This window comes from Pelodiscus sinensis, chromosome 4, assembly GCF_049634645.1.
Source record: "Pelodiscus sinensis isolate JC-2024 chromosome 4, ASM4963464v1, whole genome shotgun sequence".
NCBI lineage: Eukaryota > Metazoa > Chordata > Testudines > Trionychidae > Pelodiscus > Pelodiscus sinensis.
This window is the reverse complement of record NC_134714.1, coordinates 24938478-24962871: the sequence shown is the minus strand read 5'-3', so window position 1 is coordinate 24962871 and position 24394 is coordinate 24938478. Positions and strand designations below refer to the sequence as shown.

The 24394-nt window shown below is 44.9% G+C and overlaps 2 protein-coding genes across 6 annotated transcripts in view; one reads left to right on the top strand and one right to left on the bottom strand.

The window, feature by feature from the left end:
• SETD3 (SET domain containing 3, actin N3(tau)-histidine methyltransferase) overlaps positions 1–2662 on the bottom strand; it is a 73977-nt gene extending 71315 nt beyond the window's left edge. The window contains exon 1 of one of the 3 annotated variants that reach the window (XM_075926602.1): positions 2493–2662. The gene's annotated coding sequence lies outside the window, so the exon portion shown is untranslated. Of the gene's footprint in view, positions 1–1570; positions 1595–2492 lie in introns of those variants that run through there. The other 2 variants (XM_075926603.1, XM_006123762.4) reach the window with 2 other exon arrangements.
• A 310-nt stretch (positions 2663–2972) lies between these two features.
• The window catches only part of CCNK (cyclin K), a 31880-nt gene continuing 10458 nt past the window's right edge, over positions 2973–24394 (top strand). Inside the window, exons 1-8 of one of the 3 annotated variants that reach the window (XM_006123766.4) lie at positions 2973–3212; positions 6702–6959; positions 8377–8458; positions 9269–9400; positions 10981–11086; positions 11698–11755; positions 15496–15665; positions 22154–22419. In XM_006123766.4, coding sequence (XP_006123828.1) covers positions 6763–6959; positions 8377–8458; positions 9269–9400; positions 10981–11086; positions 11698–11755; positions 15496–15665; positions 22154–22419 — 1011 coding nt within the window. In that variant the 5' untranslated portion in view covers positions 2973–3212; positions 6702–6762. Of the gene's footprint in view, positions 3213–6701; positions 6960–8371; positions 8459–9268; positions 9401–10980; positions 11087–11697; positions 11756–15495; positions 15666–22153; positions 22420–24394 lie in introns of those variants that run through there. The other 2 variants (XM_006123765.4, XM_006123767.4) reach the window with 2 other exon arrangements.

The following is a 24394-nucleotide window of genomic DNA, read 5'->3' as shown; positions in this document are numbered from 1 at the left end:
ACACCCTTAAAGACACATCATTTGTGTATTTGTAGTTTGCTGAATGGATGACTAGTTTAAATTGGAAGCCAGATGTATGGATAATATCTGAAACATCATTCATCCAGATACCTACAGTAGCTTCTTTATATTATGTTTTTATTAAAAAAAAACCTAAAATATATTTAGTATATAGCACAATAAATTTTAAGTATTTTTCTTAAAAAAAAAAAAAAAACACAACAACAACAACAACAAAAACCACACATTAGTAAAACTGCTTCTCTGTAAAAATACACATTTCTCTACTAGGTGACCTTAATGAGGAAAAATGCTCCTTCCCTTTCCTTGTCAATAACTGAAGGCTAAGTCAAGTTATCATTCTGAAATGTGGACTAATCATCATAATCTTGGGAGCAGAAGAGGGGAAAGATGTGTTTATTTCACATGTAAAATGGTATATTTGTGAAGAGCAGAGTCTGCCATTTTACTCTGGAAGAGATAATAGTGGTATGAATTCATCTTTGTATTTCTTAAATGGTACAGGCAGTCCCCGGGTTACGTACAAGATAGGGACTGTAGGTTTGTTCTTAAGTTGAATTTGTATGTAAGTCGGAACTGGTACATATTGTAGGGGAAACTCTAGCCAAATATTTCTCCAGAGCTCAGTTTTATTCTCCCACATCTCACTTCCCTCAGTCCTTTATTCTCAAGCTGAGGTGTCTGCTGAGAAAAGCTGCTCCGCGTCTCCCTGGTCTGCTGGGTGGCGGGGGGGGGGGGGCGGGGGGGGACGCTAGCTTCGCGTCTCCCTGGTCTGCTGGGGGGAAGCAGCTAGTGCAGGGTTGCCTCACCCCGTTTGTAAGTAGGGATCCGATGTAAGTCGGATCCATGTAACCTGGGGACTGCCTGTATTTTATAGTCTAAACTAATCCTCTTTGAGCAGGAAAGGAAGTTGTAGAAACAGCTTCACCATGGCATCAATATCAGTAGCAGCTTCAGTACTGATTTAAGCAGGTTGCAACACACAGGCCCATGAAGATGTAATACCCCTGCAAATCAATCAATTCAAAAGATACTTAAATCATTCAGTGTATTTTAAGCTGCTGGGCTTAATTCTGCCACACACAAAAAAATAAAATACAAAAACCCCATAAAAAGTCAAAAAAGATGGCAGAAGAGAAAACAAAAGGAGTGCTTAAAACAATACAAACCAATGTTATATTATTGATAATTGAATCTAAGCCTCCTCCTGCTCACCTCTCTATGAAGCAAGAGACTCCCACATACCAGCAGAAACAGAGCTGGATCCAGAAAAATTGAAGTATGGGAGAATTATGGAAGGCAAAGAGGTAAGGGGAGTTGATTTAAACTCTTTTTTTTTTTAAATGTGAACTCTGATCAAAGCATTCATCAAAACATCAGGGAGAAGTCAAGTTAAGCATTTTGTTTACTTTCATTCCACCCTTGCTATCACTTTTTGGAGGGAGGAACAAGAAGAGGAAGTTGATGTAACTGCCCCCAGTTTTCATAAAAGTGAAGAAAATGTCATACCTTGAGAGCATATACACAGGGATTAAAACAAAATACTCACACATAACTGCAGGACAGGGAGTAGCAGGTAGGTGTGGGGTGTAATGTTTTTCTCTCCTGCCCTGGCAAGACAGTGAGTGGAAAATAGACAAGCAGCAAGTGGGAGAGCTGAAGTACATGTGATGAAGTACTGTCATCCCACCTTCTCTTCTCCCCTATCTCAGTCAGTGAAATGAGTGTTTTCTTTTACCAAAAGGACAGTGAGTGGGATGCACAGGAGAAGAAGCAAAATGAGAAACAGAGAAGTGTGGTGATACCCATAAGAGTAAGGGGTGGAGTGGTGGGTGAGGGACTGAGGATTGCAGCTCCCCCAGGAGAAATCTGATGTTAATAGGAAAGATGAGAAGGGAGAAGCTACAAGTGGGTGTCAGGCACAGACAAGAAGAGGAAGGCAGGGTGGGTGGGAAGAAGGACCACGACTTATGCCAGCAGGATAACAAGTGGGAGGCAGGTTTTCAGTACCAGAAGAGCAGGCTGCTAGGAATGGGATGCTCCCAGCATAGGAGACTGGATGGTGAAAGTTCAGGCGGTGAAGCTGCTCCCGCACCCTAAAGGGAGGGAAAGATAACACGCAGGGGCGCAGGAACAATTTCTGTAGTGGAGGGGCTCAGACCCACTGAGGCAAACTGCAAGCCCTGGATATAATGGAAACCACTTCAAACCAGGGGGTGCTGCAGCATCCGCAGCAGCACTAGGAGAGACGGGGGCGGCCGCTGAGGGGTGGAGCGAGGTCAGAGTTGTGCCGGAGGACACGGGGTGGCGAGGCCTGGGCGGGCGCGGAGCGGATGGGTTCACCGAGAGCTGCTGGGGGTGGCCCCTGCGGGACACAGATGATGGGAGGGGGTAGCGCCCCAAACCCGCCAGCGCGTGAGAGGACTGCCCCCCCCCAAAAGAAGAGGCCGGAACGGCCGGTGGCTCCCTACCTTCCGCACGACCGCGACGGCTCCTTCTCTTGGAAACGGCGCGCAGCCGCCCGCGTTTCTCTCACCGGACACCGTCCGCTGCCCGGGAAAGGGGGAGGTGGCGGCCGAGCTAACCCGAGCCCCACACTCCCAACGCCCGGCCCGCCCACTGATTCCACCCCGCTACCTCCATTGGCTGAGCCTTACCCACACAAAGGGCCCGCCCCCAGCTCTGCCACAGCCAAGGCATCTCATAGGCCGCCCCTTCCCCGCCGCCCCTGTCGCTCACCCACTGGGAGTGGCGGAAACAGGGACAAGGGGTGTGGCTACTCCCGATTGGCGAAAATTCACCCTACCACTTTCGATTCCTATTGGTTGAAGAGGCCTACAATCCTCTCGATTCGAGTACCTGATTGGTCTTCCTCGACACAGCCACGGTAGGGTGCGCGCAAACCTGTTCTAGTGTGCGTGTGATGGGGAAGGGTGGAAGTTAGCGCTGTGGCTAGGATCCTCATTGGTCGGCTGGAACGTGGGCGCCGTGCCCTCGCGACGCTAACGCAGCGACGGAACGCAACGCCTTGGTCCGATTCCCAAAATGGCGCCGCGCAGGGAGCGAAGGTGTTGTCGTTAGTGGCCTCGCAGTGCTGCGGGGGGTTCGCGCGCTTGATTTGTGAGTGTCTCTCGGTGGGAGTGTGACCGCGTACAGAGTGGGATGGGGCGGAGGTGACATGGGGCTCTGGGGTAGGTATGCGCGAGGAGCGGGATGCCGTGGTACGGGACTTCTGGGTGCTGAGCGAGGGTCGGGACGCTGAGGAGAAGGGGTTGCGATCGTGCCGGGGGGTGCTGTGGCCAGGCGGCTGAAGAGGGAGGTGTAAATTGAGATCCCGGTCCTGAGGCAGCGGGAGATTTGAGGCGGGGGGTGGGCGTAGCCGTGGGGCTGATTCGGAGTGGTTGAGAGCCGAGTGTCCTTGAGGGCCCTGGCGCTGGGGAGGGTCCGTGTGAGAATAGGGTGCCAAACATGGCTATCGGGCCACTCGACCTTCGCGCGTTGTTTCTCCAGTCTTCAGTCTGGGCAGTAGCCCGCCCCTTCTCCCCCATCCCCCGGAAGATTGGTGTCATAAAAACGTAAAATTTGTCCTTCGGTTCAACTCTGCTAACTGCGTTACACGTAGGAAAAGGCTAGTCGAGACCGTACGTTGGATTAAATCAGTATTTGCTGTATGTGGGGCAGGTGGTAGTGTGATCTTTCCTAAGAAAAGTTTCACTGTAAACTAGCTTGTTTGTGAAAGTGCTGTATTGGGGAGGTAAGGAATGAGCTCGTGGTGCCTGCTAGTCGTTGTTGTTTTTGTGATGTAAGAAGAGACTTTTAAAAATAAAGCTGTTAGTTTAATGTTCTTAAAGTATTCCAATTACCGACTTTTGTCTGTTTTGGTTTTGATGAGAAACCTCTTGAAACAAAGGAGGGAATTCCATACAAAAAAAATGCTGTACTCAATATTTTAAAATTCTGCAGGTTTTGTCTATAAATGTGGAGTCTCCAACACGGTAGTGGAAAACATAGCCCAGTAGCTGTACAGAGGCTGGAGATCACCCTACTGCTCCCTTTTCCCACAACACTGTGGTGAAGCTGCACCCAACCTTGACAAAACACAAAGTCCAACTCTGCCCCCAAAACACCCTGGGGTCCTGGCCCTCTGCATCAGGTGCACCAGCTATGCAAGGGCAGATGCAGAACAGTGGGATCCAAGTGTGCAGAGGCTTGATGTGGAGAGGTTCAGGTGTGGGAAAAGAGGATTTTGGGTGTAGGCAGCTTAGTTGAGGGGGGAGTCCAGGTATGCAGAAGATCTGTATGCACAGTGGGGTCCAGTTTAGGGCTGTAATAGTGTAGTCAATTAACCAATAAGCAAAAGTTTATAGGTTAATGCTATAGGCCCCTTGCATTCCCGCCACCCGGCCAGTAAATTTTTTAGCAGGCTGGCCAGCAACCTGGCTCAATCCTGGCTCACACTGGGTCTGGGACCTACCCCTCTTGCGGCTCTGCATTAAAAGTGTATCAGGAGCTGGGTGGGCAGGCATCCCGGCTCAGTTTTGGCTCATGCTGCGTCCAGGAGCTCAGTGATCCCCTGGACAGGGACTGTTGCCTCTGTATCAGAGGTAGCAGCGCAGGGTGAAAGGCAGCTGGGCCAGGAGGGGAGATGGTTTCTAAACTGGCTCACCTCATGGACCAGCTCCCACCTGGTGCTCCTGCACTGCTGCCTTGGTCCCAACTCTGGGGCTTCTATAGTCCCCGCACTGCTGCCCCGGCCCCACTTCCGGGGACTATAGACTAGTTGAGTAACTGATAAGAATTCATGAATTTAATAGACTGTTCAACTAACCGATATTTAACATCCCTAGTCCAGTTGCAGGGGCATAGGAACTTTGCAAGGGGATCCAGATGAAGATGATTGGGGCTAAGAAGCGGATTCTGGGTGTTGGAAATTTAGCAGAGGTGTCCAGATATTGGGAGAGTGTGGATTGGCACGGTGGGAGTCCAGGTGCAGCTGGTTGCAGACCTGGTCTGGGTGCAAGAGGCTTGTGGGGTGGTTCATATGCATAGGAAGTGGGGTTCATTGGACTGAGAGTTCAAGTGAAGGGGTTGCACGGGGTAGTCTGGATACAGGAATACCCACAGTCCAGATACCGGAGGCAGTGGGGCTTGGCACGGGAGTCTGACTACATAAGGTAGTACTCAGTGTGGGGGGACTCCAAATGTAGAAGCTAAGGCTTGGCAGAGGAGAGTCTGGGTATTGGAAGGGAAAGTGTCTTGATGCACAGGGTTGTCTGTATGGGGAAGAGGGGTCATGACTCTGACCCAGCACCAGCAAGTGACTGGACTGGGCTGGTTTTGAAAAGACACTGACATTTAGGAAAAAACAAACAGTCTGGAGATATGCTCACTTGATTCCCTGAGACTGAGAAGTAAGTCTTACGTTTGTAAGACCTTTATGCATGTAGGCCTGTTCTTGTTTTAACATTTTTCTCTGATTGCTGCATTCCTGCGGAGAGAGAAATAGGTTGCAATGAATACATATAGATGGCCAAACTCAGCTGGGTCTGCAGAGTAATCATAATTGGTGCCTGGAGACACTGTAAAAGAGAGGTGAATCAAGAACAATGAAGGCACAGTATCTGTAATTTGACAGAAAGTTCATGGAGGAGGGAGCTTCTGCTAACCCTCTAATTTACCTAGAAATTCACAGGAATCCATTGGAAACTGAAGCACTGATTTAATTTGCTTGTAGGAACATACCTTGCTTTCTCAGTGTGCTACCACATTCTGCACAATATCTTGTTTGTTGGTGGTTTTAAGACATGGTCCCATATGGAGTGCATTTTAGTAATCTTAACTTTGAGATGACAAAAATGTAAATGAGGCAAGATCCATATGTGAAAATGATTAGAAAGCAGCAACCACCAGATCAGTTATCTGATCTTCCTGTGGCATCTAGGAATCCAGTTGGACCCCTAGATTGCAAACCTGGCCAAGCTGTCATGGCATACACACTAGATCAGGGCTGGGTGAGAGACTGTTAGCAGGCCAAATCTGTCCTGCCTAGCCCTTTTATCTGGCCATGTGGCAGTTCCTGGCCCTGCCCCATGATGCATTGTCTGGGAACTGGAGGTGCCCTTTCAACTGCTTCTATTTAAAGGGCTTGTGCCTTTCCTGTGGCTACCAGGCAATGCGTTAGGGGTGGGGCTGGGACCTCTGAGCCCTTTCAACTGCTTCTATTTAAAGGCACTGCCGCATCTGCCCGAGGCCCCACCCCCTTTGGCCCACAACCACTTAAACATTTTTTGAAGTGCCCCCCCCTTCAAAAATTATTGCCCATTCCTGCCCTAGCTCAAGTGAGCAAATATTGTACAGTAACTTACTTGCCCAAGTTTTGCTAATTTTGCATTTATACATTCTTTTAATTTTCCATTTGCCTGCAGGCTAGGGAAATACAGTGTATATGAAACCTGAACTTCTCACAAATGAAATATCTTACCAAATAAACTTTTTGCATCGTCTTTATGCAGCAATTAATTAACAATTTAAAATGGTTTCCCTTCTTTCGGGTATCTTTTCATTCTGCCTTGTGACTTGTCTAGCGTATGTATGCATAGTGAAAATATCACTTATCTCAGGATGAAAAATGATGGTTTATTGCAGTTTTTTCTGATTATATTTTTTTTATTATTTTGAAGCTGCTGTCTGAAAATCCATTGTCTGAAAACGTATCAAGCAGGAACGATTGTACTTCAATAAATGAAGGAGAATAAAGAAAATTCCAGCCCTTCTGTAAATTTGGCAAACCTGGACCACACAAAACCATGTTGGTACTGGGATAAAAAAGATCTGGCACATACACCATCACAGTTAGAAGGACTTGATCCAGCTACTGAGGCACGATACCGCCGAGAAGGAGCCAGATTCATATTTGATGTAGGAACACGTCTAGGACTGTATCCTTTTGAGTTGATATTTTTAGCATATGCTTGTAGCATTATCAATTAGAAAGTCTCAAAAAAGTATACAAAGAGGGTTATTGTTTGTTTGTTTGATTAATTTGCAAAGTATAGTCTTATTTCCAAAGCATCACTAAAATTTTTAAATTAAATATTTTTGATGTTTAATGTTCTACTTGAACATTTTCTTCTGTTAATTAAGTCCTAGTTTACGCACCAAATGAAATACAGGTTGAACCTCGCTAATCAAATACAGCTTGAACCTCTCTAATCTGGCACCGTAGGGACCTGACGAGGGCCATGAATAATTAACTGGTTAACCATTAAGGGTGAGGTTTACCATAGGGATGTTAAATTTAGATTAACTAATCAAATAGTCAATGGGATTTCCATTACCAACACTTACAATGCTTACTGGGCTCTAAGAAGACAGGGGTAAATTAAAGCTAAACAACTGCACAGAACACTGAGAGCCAGGACTGGTGGCTGTAAACAAATTTTATGGGACCATGGGAAACTTGGTCACACCCATGATAAATGGACATCTGGCTAGCTAAATTCATGCCGGACCACAGATGTTGGTGGACAAGAGAATGCTGGACCAGAAACGTTCATCCTGTATCTTAACTGATAAAATGACAACATAAAGGAGAAAAAGTGGCCTGTCAGTCATATGGTGGTTGAAATTAAAAGCTTTGGGTCTTTTCCTTCAAGGCTCTGTTTAGGCATGTGATTCAGTTTATATTTTTTCTTGTGCATTTTGTCCAAATTTTCTCTCCTAACTATTCCCTCTACATGGAATTACTTTCCACTTTTGTATTGTATACCAATAATCCTTTTTCTAATTAGCTCTAATTAGCAGCTACATCAGCCCTTAATCACATGTTAGTGGAGAGTTAAAGGGAGGCAAAATCCACCTGTCAGCCACAGGGGAAGGGAAAGCCTTTCTCTTGGCTGTACTCCCAGGCTGAGTTGAAACAGTGGTCTCAGTACCTCCATTATTTGCTTGGTTGTTGCAGTCATTACATTCCAAGGCTCCTCCCAAGGCCTGCCGCTATTGCTGGCTTTTCCAAGCTTGGTATGGAGCTTAAGCTATGCAAGTGACTTTTTGTTAGGAACCCTCTGTACCAGGATGAACTTGACCTTGATTCTGTAGCCAGGCCTTTTACACTATTCTAGATATCTACTGGTCAGAGCAGACAGCTTGTGGTGTTTGTTTTTGTTTCGTTGTTTGTTTTTTGGGGGGAGGGTTGGTAAAACATTACATTTGCTTTCAAAACTTTAAAAATAAATATCAGATATTAGAAAATCACTCCACTTATTTGTTCAAAATAGGCTTTTTCTCTGATTCTGCTTGTGTATTGTATGTTTTGAACTTGTATTATACTGTTTAAATCCTTATTGTGTAGCGTAGACACTATGACACTTTGGCAACTGGAATAATTTATTTTCATCGGTTTTATATGTTTCATTCTTTTAAACAGTTTCCAAGATATGTAAGTATTTACAGCACTGACTTCTTAATTCCATGGTTGCTTTAAGTATGGAATATTTAAAATTGTGCCAGCTTAGGAATGTTGAATGCCTCATTTATTAAATAAAGCCTCATATTTATGAATTATTATCTGAAATGTCTTCCCAAAAATATTATAGTTAATACATATTGTTTCTTTAAATGATTAAGCTTTCTGTTAACATTATTATGCTTTCAGAATTACAGAAGTATGTCAGAAACCAGATAATTAAAATATTACAAGTTACAGTTTCATGTATAATTACAGTTTCATGTAGAAATAAGGCATGCTTTAGCCACAAGTATTACATGTTTGTTCTGCTAGTCTCCATGTAATGAACATTAAAAGTTTTATTTTCAATATAAAGGCTCCAAATGTTTTCTAGAGTAAGTAGGAATTGCTGTTACAATTTTGTTACAACAATGTCATTCCCAAGAAAGTTAAACTAACCTGCAAATCACAGTTCATTAAGTCATCAAAGAAACTACGTGCATAATTTTAAACCCCTTTGTGTGAGGCATTGTTTTTATGCCAAGTTAAAAACCTCTGGTTGTATTTGTTTATAAATAAAATGCTAGTTAATGGGCTGTCTTCCAGAAGGCTGTACTGTATTTACTTTGAAAATGGAAAAGCTAAATTATGTGTGTAATCATTGCATGAGCTTCTATTAATTGTTCTCTGAGAAACAGCCTCTCATAACCTGGTTTTTGAAACTAACACTTAAAGCATAATTTTTAATATGTAGATGCAGCATTGTCAATGTAGACTGACTGACAGAATTTTCTTTGTTAGGTGACTGGAGCCTGCTGTCTCTTCCTGGCAGGAAAAGTTGAAGAAACTCCCAAAAAATGTAAAGATATAATCAAAACAGCCCGTAGCTTACTAAATGATGTGCAGTTTGGACAGTTTGGTGATGATCCAAAGGTAAAATAACATATTCATGCTTATGATTCTTTTATTTAGCTTTTTAATAGAGTTAATAATTGTACTAGGGATGTTAAATTGCAGGTAATTGACTAATCGAATAGTTGATGCATTTTGCATCAACTAGTCATAGGGTGTGTCTGCCTTTGAAGTGTAGAAACATCTCTAGGGCTATTGCTACACTTTAAGGGTGAAAGCACCACATGGAGCCCAGGATCACCTGGGGAGTCTCCTGCTGACCCTGGGCTCCATACTGCACTGCTGCTTTGAAGTACCCTCTTCTTTCTCCCCCGACCCTTGCTGCCTCTTTCTGATACAGGCAGCAAAGGGGCGGGGAGCAACTAGTCGACAAACTTGTTGACTAGCCAATGAGCATTTGCTTATTGGATAGTCAGCTAATCTGTCACATCCCTAAACTGTACTACATATTTCTAGGCTTTATTTCTCTTTGGAGATAGGAAGAAAGTTGGATTCTCATTTGAAAGGGCACTGTCATCTTCATTCTTCAAGTTAAATAAATAAAGCTAAAATTTAATATGGAAGACAGTAGGGGTGAGAGTGGGGGTTTTCAGTCTCTCACTGTGCTGTTGGTGGTTTTACTTTCCTGAGCAATAGGAATGTTAAATTTAGATTAATTGAATACTTTATGGGATTTCCATCTACTATTCGATTAGTCCGATGATGCGCAACCCATGGGTCTGCCTGATAGAAGCGGCAAGGGGGGGAAGCAACTAGTCGCATCACTAGTTGACTAGTCACTTACATCCCTACTGAGCAGTGCTGCCTGTCTTTCACAGTTTATTTAGCAGTCAGCTCTGCCATTGCATTTCCTGTGATAACTTCAGTTTTCTTAGTTAATACTCAGCTGTCATTATCACAGGTCAAGGTTTTTCAAAAATGACTAGTGATTTTGGGTGCTGCAGTTTTGAGGGACCTATCTTGAGGTATCTTACAGGGGCTCGATTTTCCACAGAGTGTTCAGTGCTTTCTGTAAAGCATGCTCCTTTAAAGCATCAACATGGCTATGCAATAACTGCTGTACCTAAAATTGCTAGTCACTTTTCATCATAGCCAAAGTGTATCTCTTGTCATATGCCATCCCAGATGTAGAGCAGCTCACTCCAAATGGAGTTTAATCTGATGTAGATGTATTAGGTAATGAGGTGCAAGAATAGGGGTGAGAGAGAAATTCAGTTGCTTCATCCACTGAAGTAAATATTTGGTAAATAACCCTAAAAGTTTAAGAATATTTAAGAGACACTAATAGATTGAAGCATAGTTAGTCTCAGTAATAATTCATTTGGGTCAATTAAATCGCAGAATGATAAAATTTACTGTAGATGATTCAGCCTATTGAAGATCAGGGGCATGAGTAGTAGGGAATAACTGAAAAAAGCTATAAGGGTGACTTAATCAATTTTATAAATACCTGCATGGAAAAAGATAATGTAGCAGACAAAGGCATAATAATGTCCAGTGGTGGGAAGCTGTAGCTAAACAAATTCAACTGGAAATAAGGTCACGTTTCAAATGTTTGTGAATAAAAGAGGGAATTGTGGTTGGTTTGTCATATTGTCTAGGAGGAAGTCATGGTCCTGGAGAGAATCTTATTACAGACAATAAAGTTTGATTTACAAGTGGAACATCCGTATCAGTTTCTTCTCAAGTATGCCAAACAACTCAAAGGTAAATATAAAAAGTTGTATTGCTGAACAGTATTCAACAGTTCTTAAATAGCACGCTTAATCGGTACTTCTTTAAAAAATTTTAATGTACACACCAATCATTCAAGAGAAGTATTAACCATATTTCCCAGAAGGAAACTGGCACAGAGGTTGTGACTCCCGAGTTCACAAAGTGAGAAGTAATATAATTTAGGTAATCTTAGTTTTCAGGCCTGAATTCAAACCTTTATTTTAAGTTGTTAACGAGATCATGTTACTTTTCTTAGGTTATCACTTTGGATTCAAATGATTTACATGCTAATGGGTTAAGGGTTTTCTTTTCATGGCCAGGTATAACTTAGAAACTTACTTGATACTTTTGTGTATGGGCCCCCCCTACAGTTTTTTCAAAACCCCAAAAATTCAGTGCAAAAGGTAAATGTTTTGGGGAACTTGGAGCATATTAAAATGTCAAAAGGTTTACAGCCATAACACATCAGTTAGAGCTCATATACCAGAAAATATTATAATATTCCATATCATTTTTCTAAAGGAGTCTTTCCTTTTATAATAGTTTATAAAACTAAATATTTTGAGCTTTTTAGTTAAACTTTTTTTGTTTCTCTCTTTCAGGTGATAAAAACAAAATTCAAAAACTGGTTCAAATGGCATGGACTTTTGTTAATGACAGGTAAAAATGTTTCCAGTCTTTTAAATATTTCAACTAGTTAGCGACACTTAGTTTATTTTGGATTCTTACCTCTTTCTCCAATAATACAGCCTAAGTATTTATCTCTCTTTGTGCACATTCCAAAGACTGCTCATGTTTGTCCGTGGGTCATGCGTTTGACCATCCTCCTTCTGCCCTCACTCCCAGGTTTTTAACTGAAAGAGGATTCCTCTTATTCCAGGATAAGACTTAGATCAGGAACTTTAGGGGAAAGCTCAGACTTTCCTTCCAGCTCATACAGTCCAACTGAGGCCAGAAAGGAAATAGCCAAACCCCAGACTCTCCCCCACCTCTCCCCAAAATGTCTTGGCCTGGAAAGCGGTCAGTCCAGAAATGTAGTCTGTGCAACATATTTTATATTCTTTGTAGTGCAGTGCAGTAAGCAGTGTTTATCACAACAGACAACACTTGGGGAAAGAAATAAGCAAAATAGTCAATTTTACCTTTAAATCAGCTGTAGCTGAACTGAATTTAATTATGAAAGATGATTATGTAAAAAATAGCTCCTTCTTAATAGATGTGGTCGTATGCCCATTGAGTCATTTCTGCAAACCTTAGAGCAGGGGTTGGCTGTTGTACCTCGGTGTTTTCGTACCTCGGTACCTTCGGTGGTCTGGACTGTCAGTGTCGTCTGGTCAGGGTTGTCCTGGCGCGTTCCTGACAGGACCTCTACTCCATTGGTGATAAACTTTCGGCTGCGTGCGTAACAATCAATACTCCCTTTATCTAGAGTGTTAGACCCCCGTGCACTTGGGTCAACACAGAAGATCTCTGAGAGGCCCCGGAAACGACAGATGCAGGCAAGGTTTGAAATCAGTCGAGCAGGTTTATTGTCAAATGCGAAGCTCTATCAGTTGGTAACAGAGATCAGTACAATGTTACACCACTGGGCACACTATGGCCCGCGTTGACAAGGTACCAACACCGGGCAGGCCTATTGCCATATAACAGATATTAACAGCAGTTAGTCAAAGTTAAGCTACTGTGCATTCTGTAAGGTTAGGCAATGACACCTGCCGTTCAGGCGCCTGGTGCGCCCCCCACAAGGTCGGCCGGAGAGCACCCTCTGGTGTCCTTTTATGACAGGTACAAACAACTTACATCATTTCTTTACGTACCAGGTTACCACCCTTTGTTGCCTAGTTACCACCGCTCACCTTATGGAAGGGGGGCTTACTTACTGTCCTTCATGCTGTCAATTCTGACCTGGTCCTGAACCTAGGTCAGTATGTGCATTAGTTTTTAGGGAGTTTTTGTACCAAGACGTTTATTAAGATGTTCCATTACTCCCCTTTGGCTTACAGTCTGTACCCAGTGCCTCCCTGTGTCCTTCCATGCTTGACCTAATTTACACAATCACACAATTATCAATAGGGCTTCTTTCTTGGCTCCTGTGTTACTGAACCAAAGTCTTGCTCGCTAGATTGCAAGGCCTGTTGCTGTTTTCATGTTACAGGCCTCTATTTAGGCCTGCTGACTCCATGTTACTGACCCTCAACTTACTACATTGGCAACTTATGGCGTGCGTGCCACTAGTGGCACATGAGCTGATTTCCATTGGCACGTGAAGCAGGAGCTCAGCCCCACCCCTCGTTCCTTGTGCAGCCGGGAGCCTGCACCAGTGTTCCCTTAAAGAGTGTGCCTATGCGGCCACACACACAAAATACTAATCTAAGCCTGCTCACCTCCTCAGCAGCACTCACTTGGTGAGTATCTTGGCTGCTCCAGCTGACTGGATTGGTGATAACCTGGGACCACAGAGGGGGGTGTCTGCTCAGATGGTCACTCCGGAGGCCAGGGCCACATTAGGGGATGGCTGGGGCTGCGGCTGAAGCCGCATTGTGGGGTGGCTGCTGCCAGCATTTCAGACCTAAAACACACAGCGGGTGAATGGGTTGCTGCTGGGGCATGTTGAAGCTACGGCCAGGCAGGTTGCTGCCAGGAGGGTTGAAGCCATGGCTGGGTGGGTTGGAGATGGGGACAGATCCATGGCCGCATTGTGGGGTGGCTGCTTGGGTGGCTGCTTGGACGTGCCATAGGTTTCTGAACCCTGACTTGGAAGCTTATGTGCTGCTTAAAGTATCAAACAGTGAGCCCGAGATCAGAGAACTCGGCAAGTCCAAGGATCATAATAAATGGTAAAATCTGCATCTTTATTTATTTATTAATGAAGAGGCTGTAAATAAGACTATTGACTTTAAAAAGTGTTACTGACATGCTGACCCATAAATAGAACTAAGTTAAATCTTGGCATGCCACTACTGAAAGGTTGCTGACCCCTGCCTTAGAGGCTTAAATAAATTTATTGTACTATATACTTCTGTTAGCTTTGTAGAGCCAGCAAATGAGAGAGAATGAGCTAGGCTATGTCTTGGTGCATGAACATAATTGTGTAACTATTCTCCAATTTCTAACTACAGGCAGTCCCCGAGTTACACAGATCCGACTTTTGTCGGATCCGCAGTTACGAACGGGGTTTGCTGCCTGTCTCCCTGGTCTGCTGGAGACTAGCAGACCAGGGAGACAGGAAGCAAAGCCTCAGAGGACGCCGGCAGCGGGCCAGCCGCGGCGCGTCTGGGCTGTCCACTGCCCGCGTGCTCCGCAGCTTTGCTCCACATCTCCCCAGACCAGGGAGACGGGGAGCAAAGCCAGGGAGCACGCGGGCAGCGGACAGCCCAGACGCGCCACGGCTGTCCCGCTGCCGGCGTGTTCTGCGGCTTTGCTGCCCATCTCCCTGGTCTGCTGGTCTCCAGCAGACCAGGGAGACGCAGAGCAAAGCCGCGGAGGACCCGGGCGGTGGGACCGCGGTGCGTCTCGGTCCCCCGCCCATGTCTCCCTGGTCTACTGGGGTGGGGAGGGGGCGCAGCTAGTCAGTCGAGGCTTTTCCCAAGCAGTCGAGGCTTTTCTCTGGACGCCTGTGGTAGAGCAGCTGGGGCGCTGCCAGTTGGTCCCGCAGCGCCGCTCTGGATGCTACTGGACCAACCCAGCAGCACCCCATCTGCTCTGCCCAAGGCGTCCCCAAGTCAGCCGCTGCTGAAACTGACCAGCGCTGACTACAGGAAGCCCGAGGCAGAGTTGCTCTGCCTCGGGCTTCCTGTTGTCAGCCGCTGGTCAGTTTCAGCAGCGGCTGAATCTGGACACCAGTTCCGACTTACAAACAGATTCAACTTAAGAACAAACCTACAGTCCCTATCTCGTACGTAACCCGGGGACTGCCTGTATAGTGTTTAAATTTAGATGTTCAAAGCAAATTGGCCTTGATTTTTTTCAAGGGAATTTTTCTGATTTCTAAATATAGTGTTGAGAGAGCACTTGATCAATTTTTCTGAATTTACAAGAGAAAAATGTCTTGATTGCCATCCTTCATATTCAATCTGGGATCTCTGAAAGTCAGGATGTATTCTTTCCTTTCTGTTTCACCATCTGCTCCTCAAAATTGCTCACTTTTCCTGTGCTTAATTTTTGGTATACAAAATTAGAATTTAGGCCAAATTCTCAGTCTGAACACCTGTACAATCCAAATGGAGATCATTGGTTTAAATGGATGCTGATGTACGTTGTAGAAAGGTGCCTGGCATAGGTGTGATTGAATACCATTTGGCTTGCATCATTTTTATTGTCGATGGTGATTATGTATATGTATTTAGGTTTGTGGTGCTCTATCTAGGTTGTCTAAAATAACTGTTCTTTTGGTTTTCTAGTCTCTGCACTACATTGTCTCTGCAGTGGGAACCGGAGATCATAGCTGTTGCAGTTATGTATCTGGCAGGCCGTTTGTGCAAGTTTGAAATTCAAGAGTGGACATCAAAGCCAATGTATAGAAGATGGTGGGAGCAGTTTGTTCAAGATGTACCTGTTGATGTTCTAGAAGGTACGAGAAATACTTTGACACTTACATATATATTTTTTTTAATTTGAGGTCTGGATTAAGGTTGCCAATTTTTTGATTGTAGGACACCAAACACCCTTGCCTTGCCCCTTGCTCGAATGTCCCACCTAGCACCCATCTCCCCGCCTCTCATTAACTCGCTTGTTTTCACTGGGCTGGGGCAAAGAGTTGAGGACTCTGTCTGGGACTACAGGCTCTGGGGTGGGAAAATAAATAAGGGGTTCAGAGTGTGAGACCGAGCTCCAGGCTGGAGCAGAGGTTAGGGTGTGGGGGAGCGGTGAGGGCTCCCACTGTGGGGGCGGGTTCTGATGTTGAGGTGGGGGCGATGGCTTCAGGTGGCTCTTACTTCAGGTAACTCCTGGAAGCAGATGGCTTTTTCCCTGAGGCATTTCCCCCTTAGTTTACAATGCTTCCCAACCAGCTCACACTTGGTCTCTCTTGCTGTGTTTTAGCCTTTTAAATGGCTCTTAACACATTTAAAAGGCAGAGCTGCAGTGGGGTTAGCTCCCTGGGCCAGGAGGTAAGCTGGCTGCAGCTGCCCCACTTATCCGCTAATTGATAAACTAATTGACTAGTCAATGGATTTTCTATTAACTAAATTCAACATCTCTACTTCTGACTAGAACCACTGGGGTCCCTCTTTGAGCCATGCTGGTTGAAAACCAGATTCCTGGCAACCTTAGTGTAGGCAACAGGAATTTTTTTATTGTAAATGTTGGAGCCGGATCATAACTCTGAATTCAAATGCCTCTGCCCTTGGAAATGATCAGGTCCTGTGATTCCACCATAACATTTTTTAAATACAAGTGGTGCAGGTAGTTGCGACCCAGGAAGTGGAATATTGTGGAGATCACAGCCTGGAAATCCTGCAATAGAAGACAAGTTTTACACACATTGATCTTCAAAACTCAGCAAGTGATCTGTCTACAGGGTACATGTAAATATATAGTACTCCAGATTCTCCCTACATTTTATATACTGCATTTCTCTTTTATTTTATTTTTAGTAGGGCCTTCCACTGAACCAGTTTATAGAGCAAACTGCATTCCAAAAAATAGCAAGGAATGTTGTAATATTTTTTTACAGTGTTCCACATTATAATTAGTGCTTCTGATTTTCAGTTGTAATAGACAAACACTGATAAAACAGCCTGAGAGAGAAAACAAAATTTCTGGTTAGCTATAAACAACAAAAATGGTTGCCACAGGCTTGTCTGTTTGGAGCAAGAGAACATGACTTCTAAAGCGACAAACATGCTACTGCATTGAATATTAATTAGGATGGGATATAAAATCCCATTTAATTGGTTAACAAGTTAAGCATTGTTTAACCAGTTAACCGATTGAAGGGGAGCAGGGCTTGAGCAGCCTATTGTGGGCCGGAACTGGTAAGCCATTCACATCCCTTATATTAATTGGTTCCTGTAGACTTGTGATGCTCACTAAAGCTCCCTGGTGTGCTTTAACATGATATTGTTTGAAACAGTACTACATTGAAGTGTGCTAGGGAGCCTTACAAAAAGGCTATCATATACCTTACTCCTTAATGTATGTGCAAAGAATTTCCAGAAACTCACTATTATTGTATACCTACATAAGTCAAAGTTACTAATAATAACCCCCCAAATTTAAATTAATAAACCCTGAAAGGCAGAAATCCAGCAACAGAGCATTTTACCATACCTTTTACATGCTTATTGTAGTCCCCAGTCTGACTTGACACTCACTTCATATTCAGTGGGAGTTACAATCTTCTTGTTGGACTGTGTTCTTGCATTCCTCCCTTCTTATGTGCATGTAGTTTATATTTTATCCTTCGTTGCTTGTAACCCATTTGAAAGATAGTGGCTTTTGGAAGTTAAATAACATAAAGGAACCTTTTGAAGGTTTGGATGTTTCAGTATATATTTAGGTCATGAATCCAAGACCCAAATCATCATTGTTCTGGGTGCTTGAAAGACAAAACATAAAGGACAATTTTCCAAAACAGCTGCTAAAATCTATCTTGAAACTTATTTTAACTTGCATAAACAACTAGTTTAGTCTACAAGAGAGTATAAAAAATAGGCTTAGTATTTAGCATGTGGAGTCACTACAAACGTTTAATAACAATATTGGAAGAAAAATATGTTTAAATAGATCAGTGGTTCTCAAACTGTGATCTGCAGCTTTTGGCTCAGTGCCTCATCTCCCTCCCCACCAGCAGCAGGGAGCCTGTGCAGGCTCTCCAGTCCCACGCTTCTTCCACCCTCCCCTGTTGCTGAAGTTGGAGCACCAGCACTGACTTCTCGCTGGGTCCAGAGGGGAGAGGGGGAACCAAGCTGAGCCTCAGAATCCAGGTCATTGGGAAAACATGTGGATGCACGCATGCACGCGTATGTCCTTATTGGCCAGAATTGTAGCCAGTTGGAGGTGGCACCTGGGAGTGGCAGGGGACCAAAATCCAGGTAAGCACCTCCCAGCCCCTTTGCTCTTAAACCCCACACTTCCAGCCTGCATCTGCTTCTGCATCACCCCCTAACCAGATGCTTCTGCCACCAGCCTGCTTCTGTAACCTCCTCCTGGCCAGACCTCACCCCCTCCTGCATCCAAGCTGTATTCCCAGACCCCCACTCTCAGCCTTCTCCAGCACCCTACCTTTCACCCAGACCCCTTATCCTAACCCCCTCTTGGCAGCCCCCTCCTGCACACCTACCCCATCATTTTTGTCTTTACCCCGAGCCTAAGGAGACTCTCAATCTCCTACCCTGGGACCCTAAAACAGTTAATCTGGCCCATGGGAAGCCCTGATCTTTAGTCCTCCCTGTCAGTGTTTCTCTAACATTTTCTGTCCTTGGGCGGGTTTTTAAAAAAAACAATAAGTTCACTGTTTTAGATATTTGCACCACCCCAAAAACATTCCGGTAAGAGAATGGCTTAAGATATTAACACCTTATGCAAACTTTGTTTGAAATGAAGTCATTCAGACACCCCAAACAAACTGCCCCCTGCTTCCACCTCACTGCACAGATGCTAGCAGCCACACACCCTCTCTTTTTCCCAACCTACCCCATGCAGTCAGTCCGGGTATGTCTACACTACAATGTTAGTTCGAACTAACGGACGTTAGTTCGAACTAACATTCATAGGCGCTACACTAGCGCTCCGCTAGTTTGAATTTAAATTGAACTAGCGGAGCGCTTAGTTCGAACTAGGAAAACCTCATTTTACGAGGACTAAGCCTAGTTCGAACTTACTAGTTCGAATTAAGGGGTGTGTAGCCCCTTAATTCGAACTAGTGGGAGGCTAGCCCTCCCCAGCTTTCCCTGGTGGCCACTCTGGCCAACAGCAGGGAAACTCTATTGCCCCCCTCCCGGCCCCGGACCCCTTAAAGGGGCACGGGCTGGCTACGGTGCCCGTGCCAGGTGCAAGCCTGCCAGCACCCAGCCAGCAGACCCTGCACCTGGCATGGCACAGAGCCACCCACCCAATGTCCCCCAGCCCTCCCCCTCTTCCCGGGACCAGGCTGGCGGCTCCCGGGAGCTTGCCCGGGACCGCAAGAGGCGGGCACCTTCCTGGGCTAGTGCAGACATCGTGGACCTCGTCCACGATCTCTGCACTAGGCACAGGAAAGTGGCCGGCTAGGGCAGGAGAGCTGCCAGCCTGGCCACCCAGGAGCAGGTGTGCATGAAAATCAAGGGGGTCCACTGAGACCCCCGACCCTGAGCTTACAATGGCCGTACTGGGTCAGACCAAAGGTCCATCTAGCCCAACAGCCTGTCTGCCGACAGCCGCCAACACTAGGGACCCTGGAGCGGATGGACCGAAGACAGTGACCAAGCCATTTGTCTCGTGCCATCCCTCTCCAGCCTTCCACAAACTTTGGTCAGGGACACCACTCCTACCCCCTGGCTAAGACTACTCCATGGACCCAACCTCCATGACTTGATCTCACTTCCCTTTAAACTCTGTTCTAGTTCTAGCCTTCACAGCCTCCTGCAGCAAGGAGTTCCACAGATTGACTCTTTGCTTTGTGAAGAACAACTTTCTGTTACTAGTTTGAAGCCTGCTACCCATTCCTTTCCTTTGGTGTCCTCTAGCCCTTCTTTATGGGAACTCATGAAGAACTTTTCTGAATGCACCCTCTCCACCCAACCCCTGCTTTTAGAGACTTCTATCCTGTCCCCGCTCCATCTCCTCATTTCTAAGCTGAACAGTCCCAGTCTCTGTAGCCTCTCTTCGTCTGGGACCTGTTCCCAACCCCTGATCATTGTAGTTGCCCTCCCCTCTCCCAACCTTTCTCTTCCCCTCTCCCACCTCCTTTTCCCAGTCTCCCCCAGTTTTGTTCAATAAAGACAGAGTAAATGTTGGAAGAAACGTTATCTTTATTTTGTACATCAGGAAGGGGGGCTAGGGAAGGGTAAGTGGAAGGAGGTGAGGGAGGAATGGGGTACGAGCCCCCAATGGGGAGGACTGGGCTGGCTCTGCGGGCTTCTGGGGGTGGAAGCTCTCCTGCAGCCCCCCAATTACCCCCTCTCCCCAGATGGCAGCCTGCGGCAAGTGCAGCCGGGCTGATGGCCGAGTGCTGTGATGTGCCCAGTGTGGGCACTCCGGGCACTCCAAGCCAGGACTGGTTTTCAAGCGGGGCACCCCAGAGAACTGTCTGTCCGGGGTGGGGATCGGGTCCCTTTAAGCGCAGCCCTCGGCTAGTCTGAGACAGCATCTCCACACTCTAAGTCCTCCTCTGATGCCCTGCCGGCACTGCTTCCGGCCATCCTTAAGCCCTGTTCAGGGTCCACTAAATGTGGACATGCTAGTTCGAATTAGCGTTTTAGCAAAACGCTAATTCGAACTAGTTTTTAGTTCTAGACGCGTTAGTTCGAATTAGCTTAGTTCGAATTAACTAATTCGAACTAAGTTAGTTCGAACTAACTCTGTAGTGTAGACATACCCTCCCTTATCTCCCCCTTCCCAGGAGGCTTGAGAGTGCTGAGTTTTTGCCTCTCTCTTCTCATGCAGAGGGATGCTGTAAACTCCCCTCTTCTCTGACTCATTAGCCAATTAATTAATCACTCCTCCCTCCCAATGCCCCCAGCTACTAATGGTTTCCTTATCTCCCTTTTATGATTCTTGGACCTCCTCAGTTCAAGCAGGCAGCTAGCTCCTTTTAGCTGCTTGCTCAGTGAGATGTCCCTCCTGCCGGCAAATCAGCTGAGCTTGTTGCCAATATGGGACCTTCGAACTTCTGAGCACAGCTCAGAAAACTGCTGCTCAGGCATGCAGCTTACAAGGAACCTTGCTCCCCCACTCGTCCCCATGGGCGTGAAGTACCAGGGGAGTGAGATGTCTGTTGGGGACCACCAAATGATTTGTCTGTGGATCAGTGGCCAGTGACACACAAAGGGTTCCCCACCCCTGCCATAAAGACACTGAAACCTTTTGTTTTGGACATAAATTATTTTTTTTTACTTTATTTAAAACAAACTGACATTTTAAAGTTAAAGCGCTTAATTTGGGGTGGGGGGCAGTGCCCAGGGTTTGGGTGGAGACCTGGGGCAGGGAGTTGGGATGCAGGAAGAAATGGGGTGTTAGAGACAGTGTCTCGCTGGAAGACACTTACCTCAACGGCTCCCAGCCACCAGCCCAAAGGTTTGGCAGGCAATTTTACCTGCCCCTATCTAAATAGACAAAAGTGAGAGGGGAGGATTATTTCCATTTTACGAATAAGGAAGATGAGACCCAGGACATGTCTAGACTGCCCACAGCTTTCGAAGGAAGATATACAAAATCGGTTTGCATTTGCATATCTTCTTCCGATCCCGTTTTCGGAAGAATTAAAAAAAAAAGCAGTCTAGACACAGTTCTTTCGGGGAGGGAAAAACCCTTTTTTGAAAGAACCCTTCTTCCTAAAAAAAGGTGTAAAGGATTCTTTCAAAAAAGGGGTTGGATTTTTCCCAAAAGAACCATGTCTAAATGGCTTTTTTTCCCAAAAACTCTTCCGAAAACAGGATAGAAAGAAGATATGCAAATTCGCGCCAAATTTGCATATCTTTTCAAAGCTGCAGGCAGTCTAGATGTGTTCCCAGAGAGAGGGGTCTTGGGCAAATTACAATCACACAGGAAATCTGTGGCAGAGTTGAAAGACTAAAACTAGATATCAAGAATTGATTTCTTTGATAAGGTGTCATTTCTTTCCCTTAAATGTCCTTGCTGGTTAATTTGCTTTTAATATATTTAAAAATATTTCATTCTTCTTTGTGGCTGTTTGTCCCACAAAAACAGAGAAGCTTGGTATAAAGTGATGACAGTAACAATTCGTACATCTGCCAGGACTTTGCATGTAGTCAAAGTAAATAGAAAGAAGTGCAGTTATAATTATCCTAGGTATTGTAGTGTAGTTTTCAAGTAAGTGTCTTTTTATAGGTTTCAAGCTGATTTGTAAATATTGTTATATTTTACTAGAAATGTGTAACCTTTTTGGACTTTTGTTAGACATCTGTCACCAGATTCTGGATCTGTACTCGCAAGGGAAACAGCAAATGCCTCATCATACTCCACACCAGCTACAGCAGCCACCATCCCTTCAATCTACACCTCAGGTGCCTCCAGTCCTACAGTCGCAGCAATCTCAAAGTTCAGAGCAGTCACAGACACAGCAGCAAAAAGAGTCCCAGCAGTCAGTGCAACAGCAGCAACAAACACAATCTAAGAAACCCTCTCCTCAGTCAAGTCCTCCAAGGCTGGCTAAACGTCCAGCGGTAAGTTTAACTGAACATAAGTTGTGAACAGACTTCTAATTTAGAGCGGGAACAGTTGTTTCCTTGGCTAAATTTAAATTATGCTCTGAAAAGTAAGTGTAAAATATCACCTTATTGCATGTTGGATTTTTTTTTCTTGCTTTATTGAGTTGAGACCTATTTATTTTAGTACCAAAATAAGTTTTGTTTGTTTGTTCTTGTCAAGATCACAGGGTCAGCACCTCTCCTGTGCATTGTCAACAGAACAGTTTGCTCTGTTCTATTCAGTTAGGCCTATGTTCCTCAATTGATGTCTGAGAGTTTGCCCAGGTGTTACTGATAAAATCACTTGATCTGCAGAAACTTTATTTTAAGTGTTGATGGATGAGAGAGGGAAAAACTCCAGGATTATTTTATATAAAACCCCTGTCCACAGTGAGCCAGGGCACTCAGAGAACAAAGGCTGCTCCACAGCAGCCTTCCCTGCCCCTGTGCTGCTGCCTATAGGGTTCGGGGGAGCTCCAGGGAGCTAGCATGTAAGGAGAGCCGGCTTAGAAGCTTGTTTTCTACACGTATCAGCTCTCATCTTTCTCCATGCCCTGCGCACTGCTGCCTCTGATAGAGGCAGCAGTGTGTGGGGATGGGAGGGCAGGTGGCTCATGTGAGCCAATATGCACAGGGAGCCAGCTTAAAAGCTGGCTTTTTGCATGTACCGGCTCCTGCATGTCCCTCTCACTCTCTGCGCTGCTGCCTCTTATCAGAGGCAGCAGGGGTTTGGGGGAGACAGCCCTGCGGATCCGGTGCTTGTGGGGAGCAGGCTTAAAAGCCGGCTTTCTGTGGCACCAGCTCTCCCCGTCCCCTCCCCCTCTCCACCCCTCACCTCTGAAATAGAGGCAGCAAGGCGAGAGAATGTGTGTAGTTGAAAGAATGTGCATAGGCTTATCAGTTAATTGTGTACTCAACTACACGTTGCCATCCCTATTACAAATCTCTAGAGAAAACATTTTATGAAGTTATAGAATCATTTACCCATAAAGTAAGCTGTAAGAAAAAATTTAATTTAGTTCCATCTCAGAAAAAAAAAATTGCAGTATTTGCTGAATGGCACTAGTCAAGTTAAGTTCTTTGGCCAAGATCCTATAGTAATGGGGAGGCAATGTGTGCATGGTTAGAGAAAGCAGAATATCAGTGGTTGTGTCTTAAAGACTACCACTGACCGGGCAGCATGGCTCAGAATGGTCTTCAGGAATGTAGTTGTATATCTGTGTTTGTAAAGTATTGGTGCAGGAGTGTTGGTGGATCTTACAGGAGCTCTGTAACTTGCCTGGTTCTGCTAAGGAATTTACATTCTCAATAAGATTATGTGCTCATTTAAATTCCTGTTAGATTTACTGAATTTCTTAAACTCCATTGGATTGAGATGGAGAGGGGGAAGCACAATAGACCAGAGATAGACCTAGAAATAGAGCCCACATCTTCTGTCTCTCAAGTTAGCAGTCTGTCCACCGGACCATGATGCTGCTTCAGGAGATTATAAATAAGTAAAATTAGATGCAAGCAGTAAAAGACAAGAATTACACAGGAGCTCTGTGTTCTCACACAATAGATGCATTTTTCAATCTCTTTATACTCTCACGTTCTTAACCTTCAACTCTCCCAGCCAAATCAAATTATCCACACCCACTTCATATTGCCTGATTCAGCATTCTTTGTGTTTAATGCGTCTTTCAAAAGCTTTGGAACATAACAACCATTTTAGTTTCTTTAAAAAAAAAAAAAAAAAAAAAAAAAAAAAGCAGCAGCAGCTTAGGGCTTGTCTAAACCACAGTTCTTACACTTGAATTGGAAACATTTAAATTGATGCAAAACCTGTGCATGTACTAGACCTTAATAAACTCCATTCTATTAGTACTAGCAGTATGTGTTTGCTAATTACATATTCATTTTTTTAGTTATTCAGATTTTAAAAGTTTCAACAGGTAGCCGAGTTAGTCTG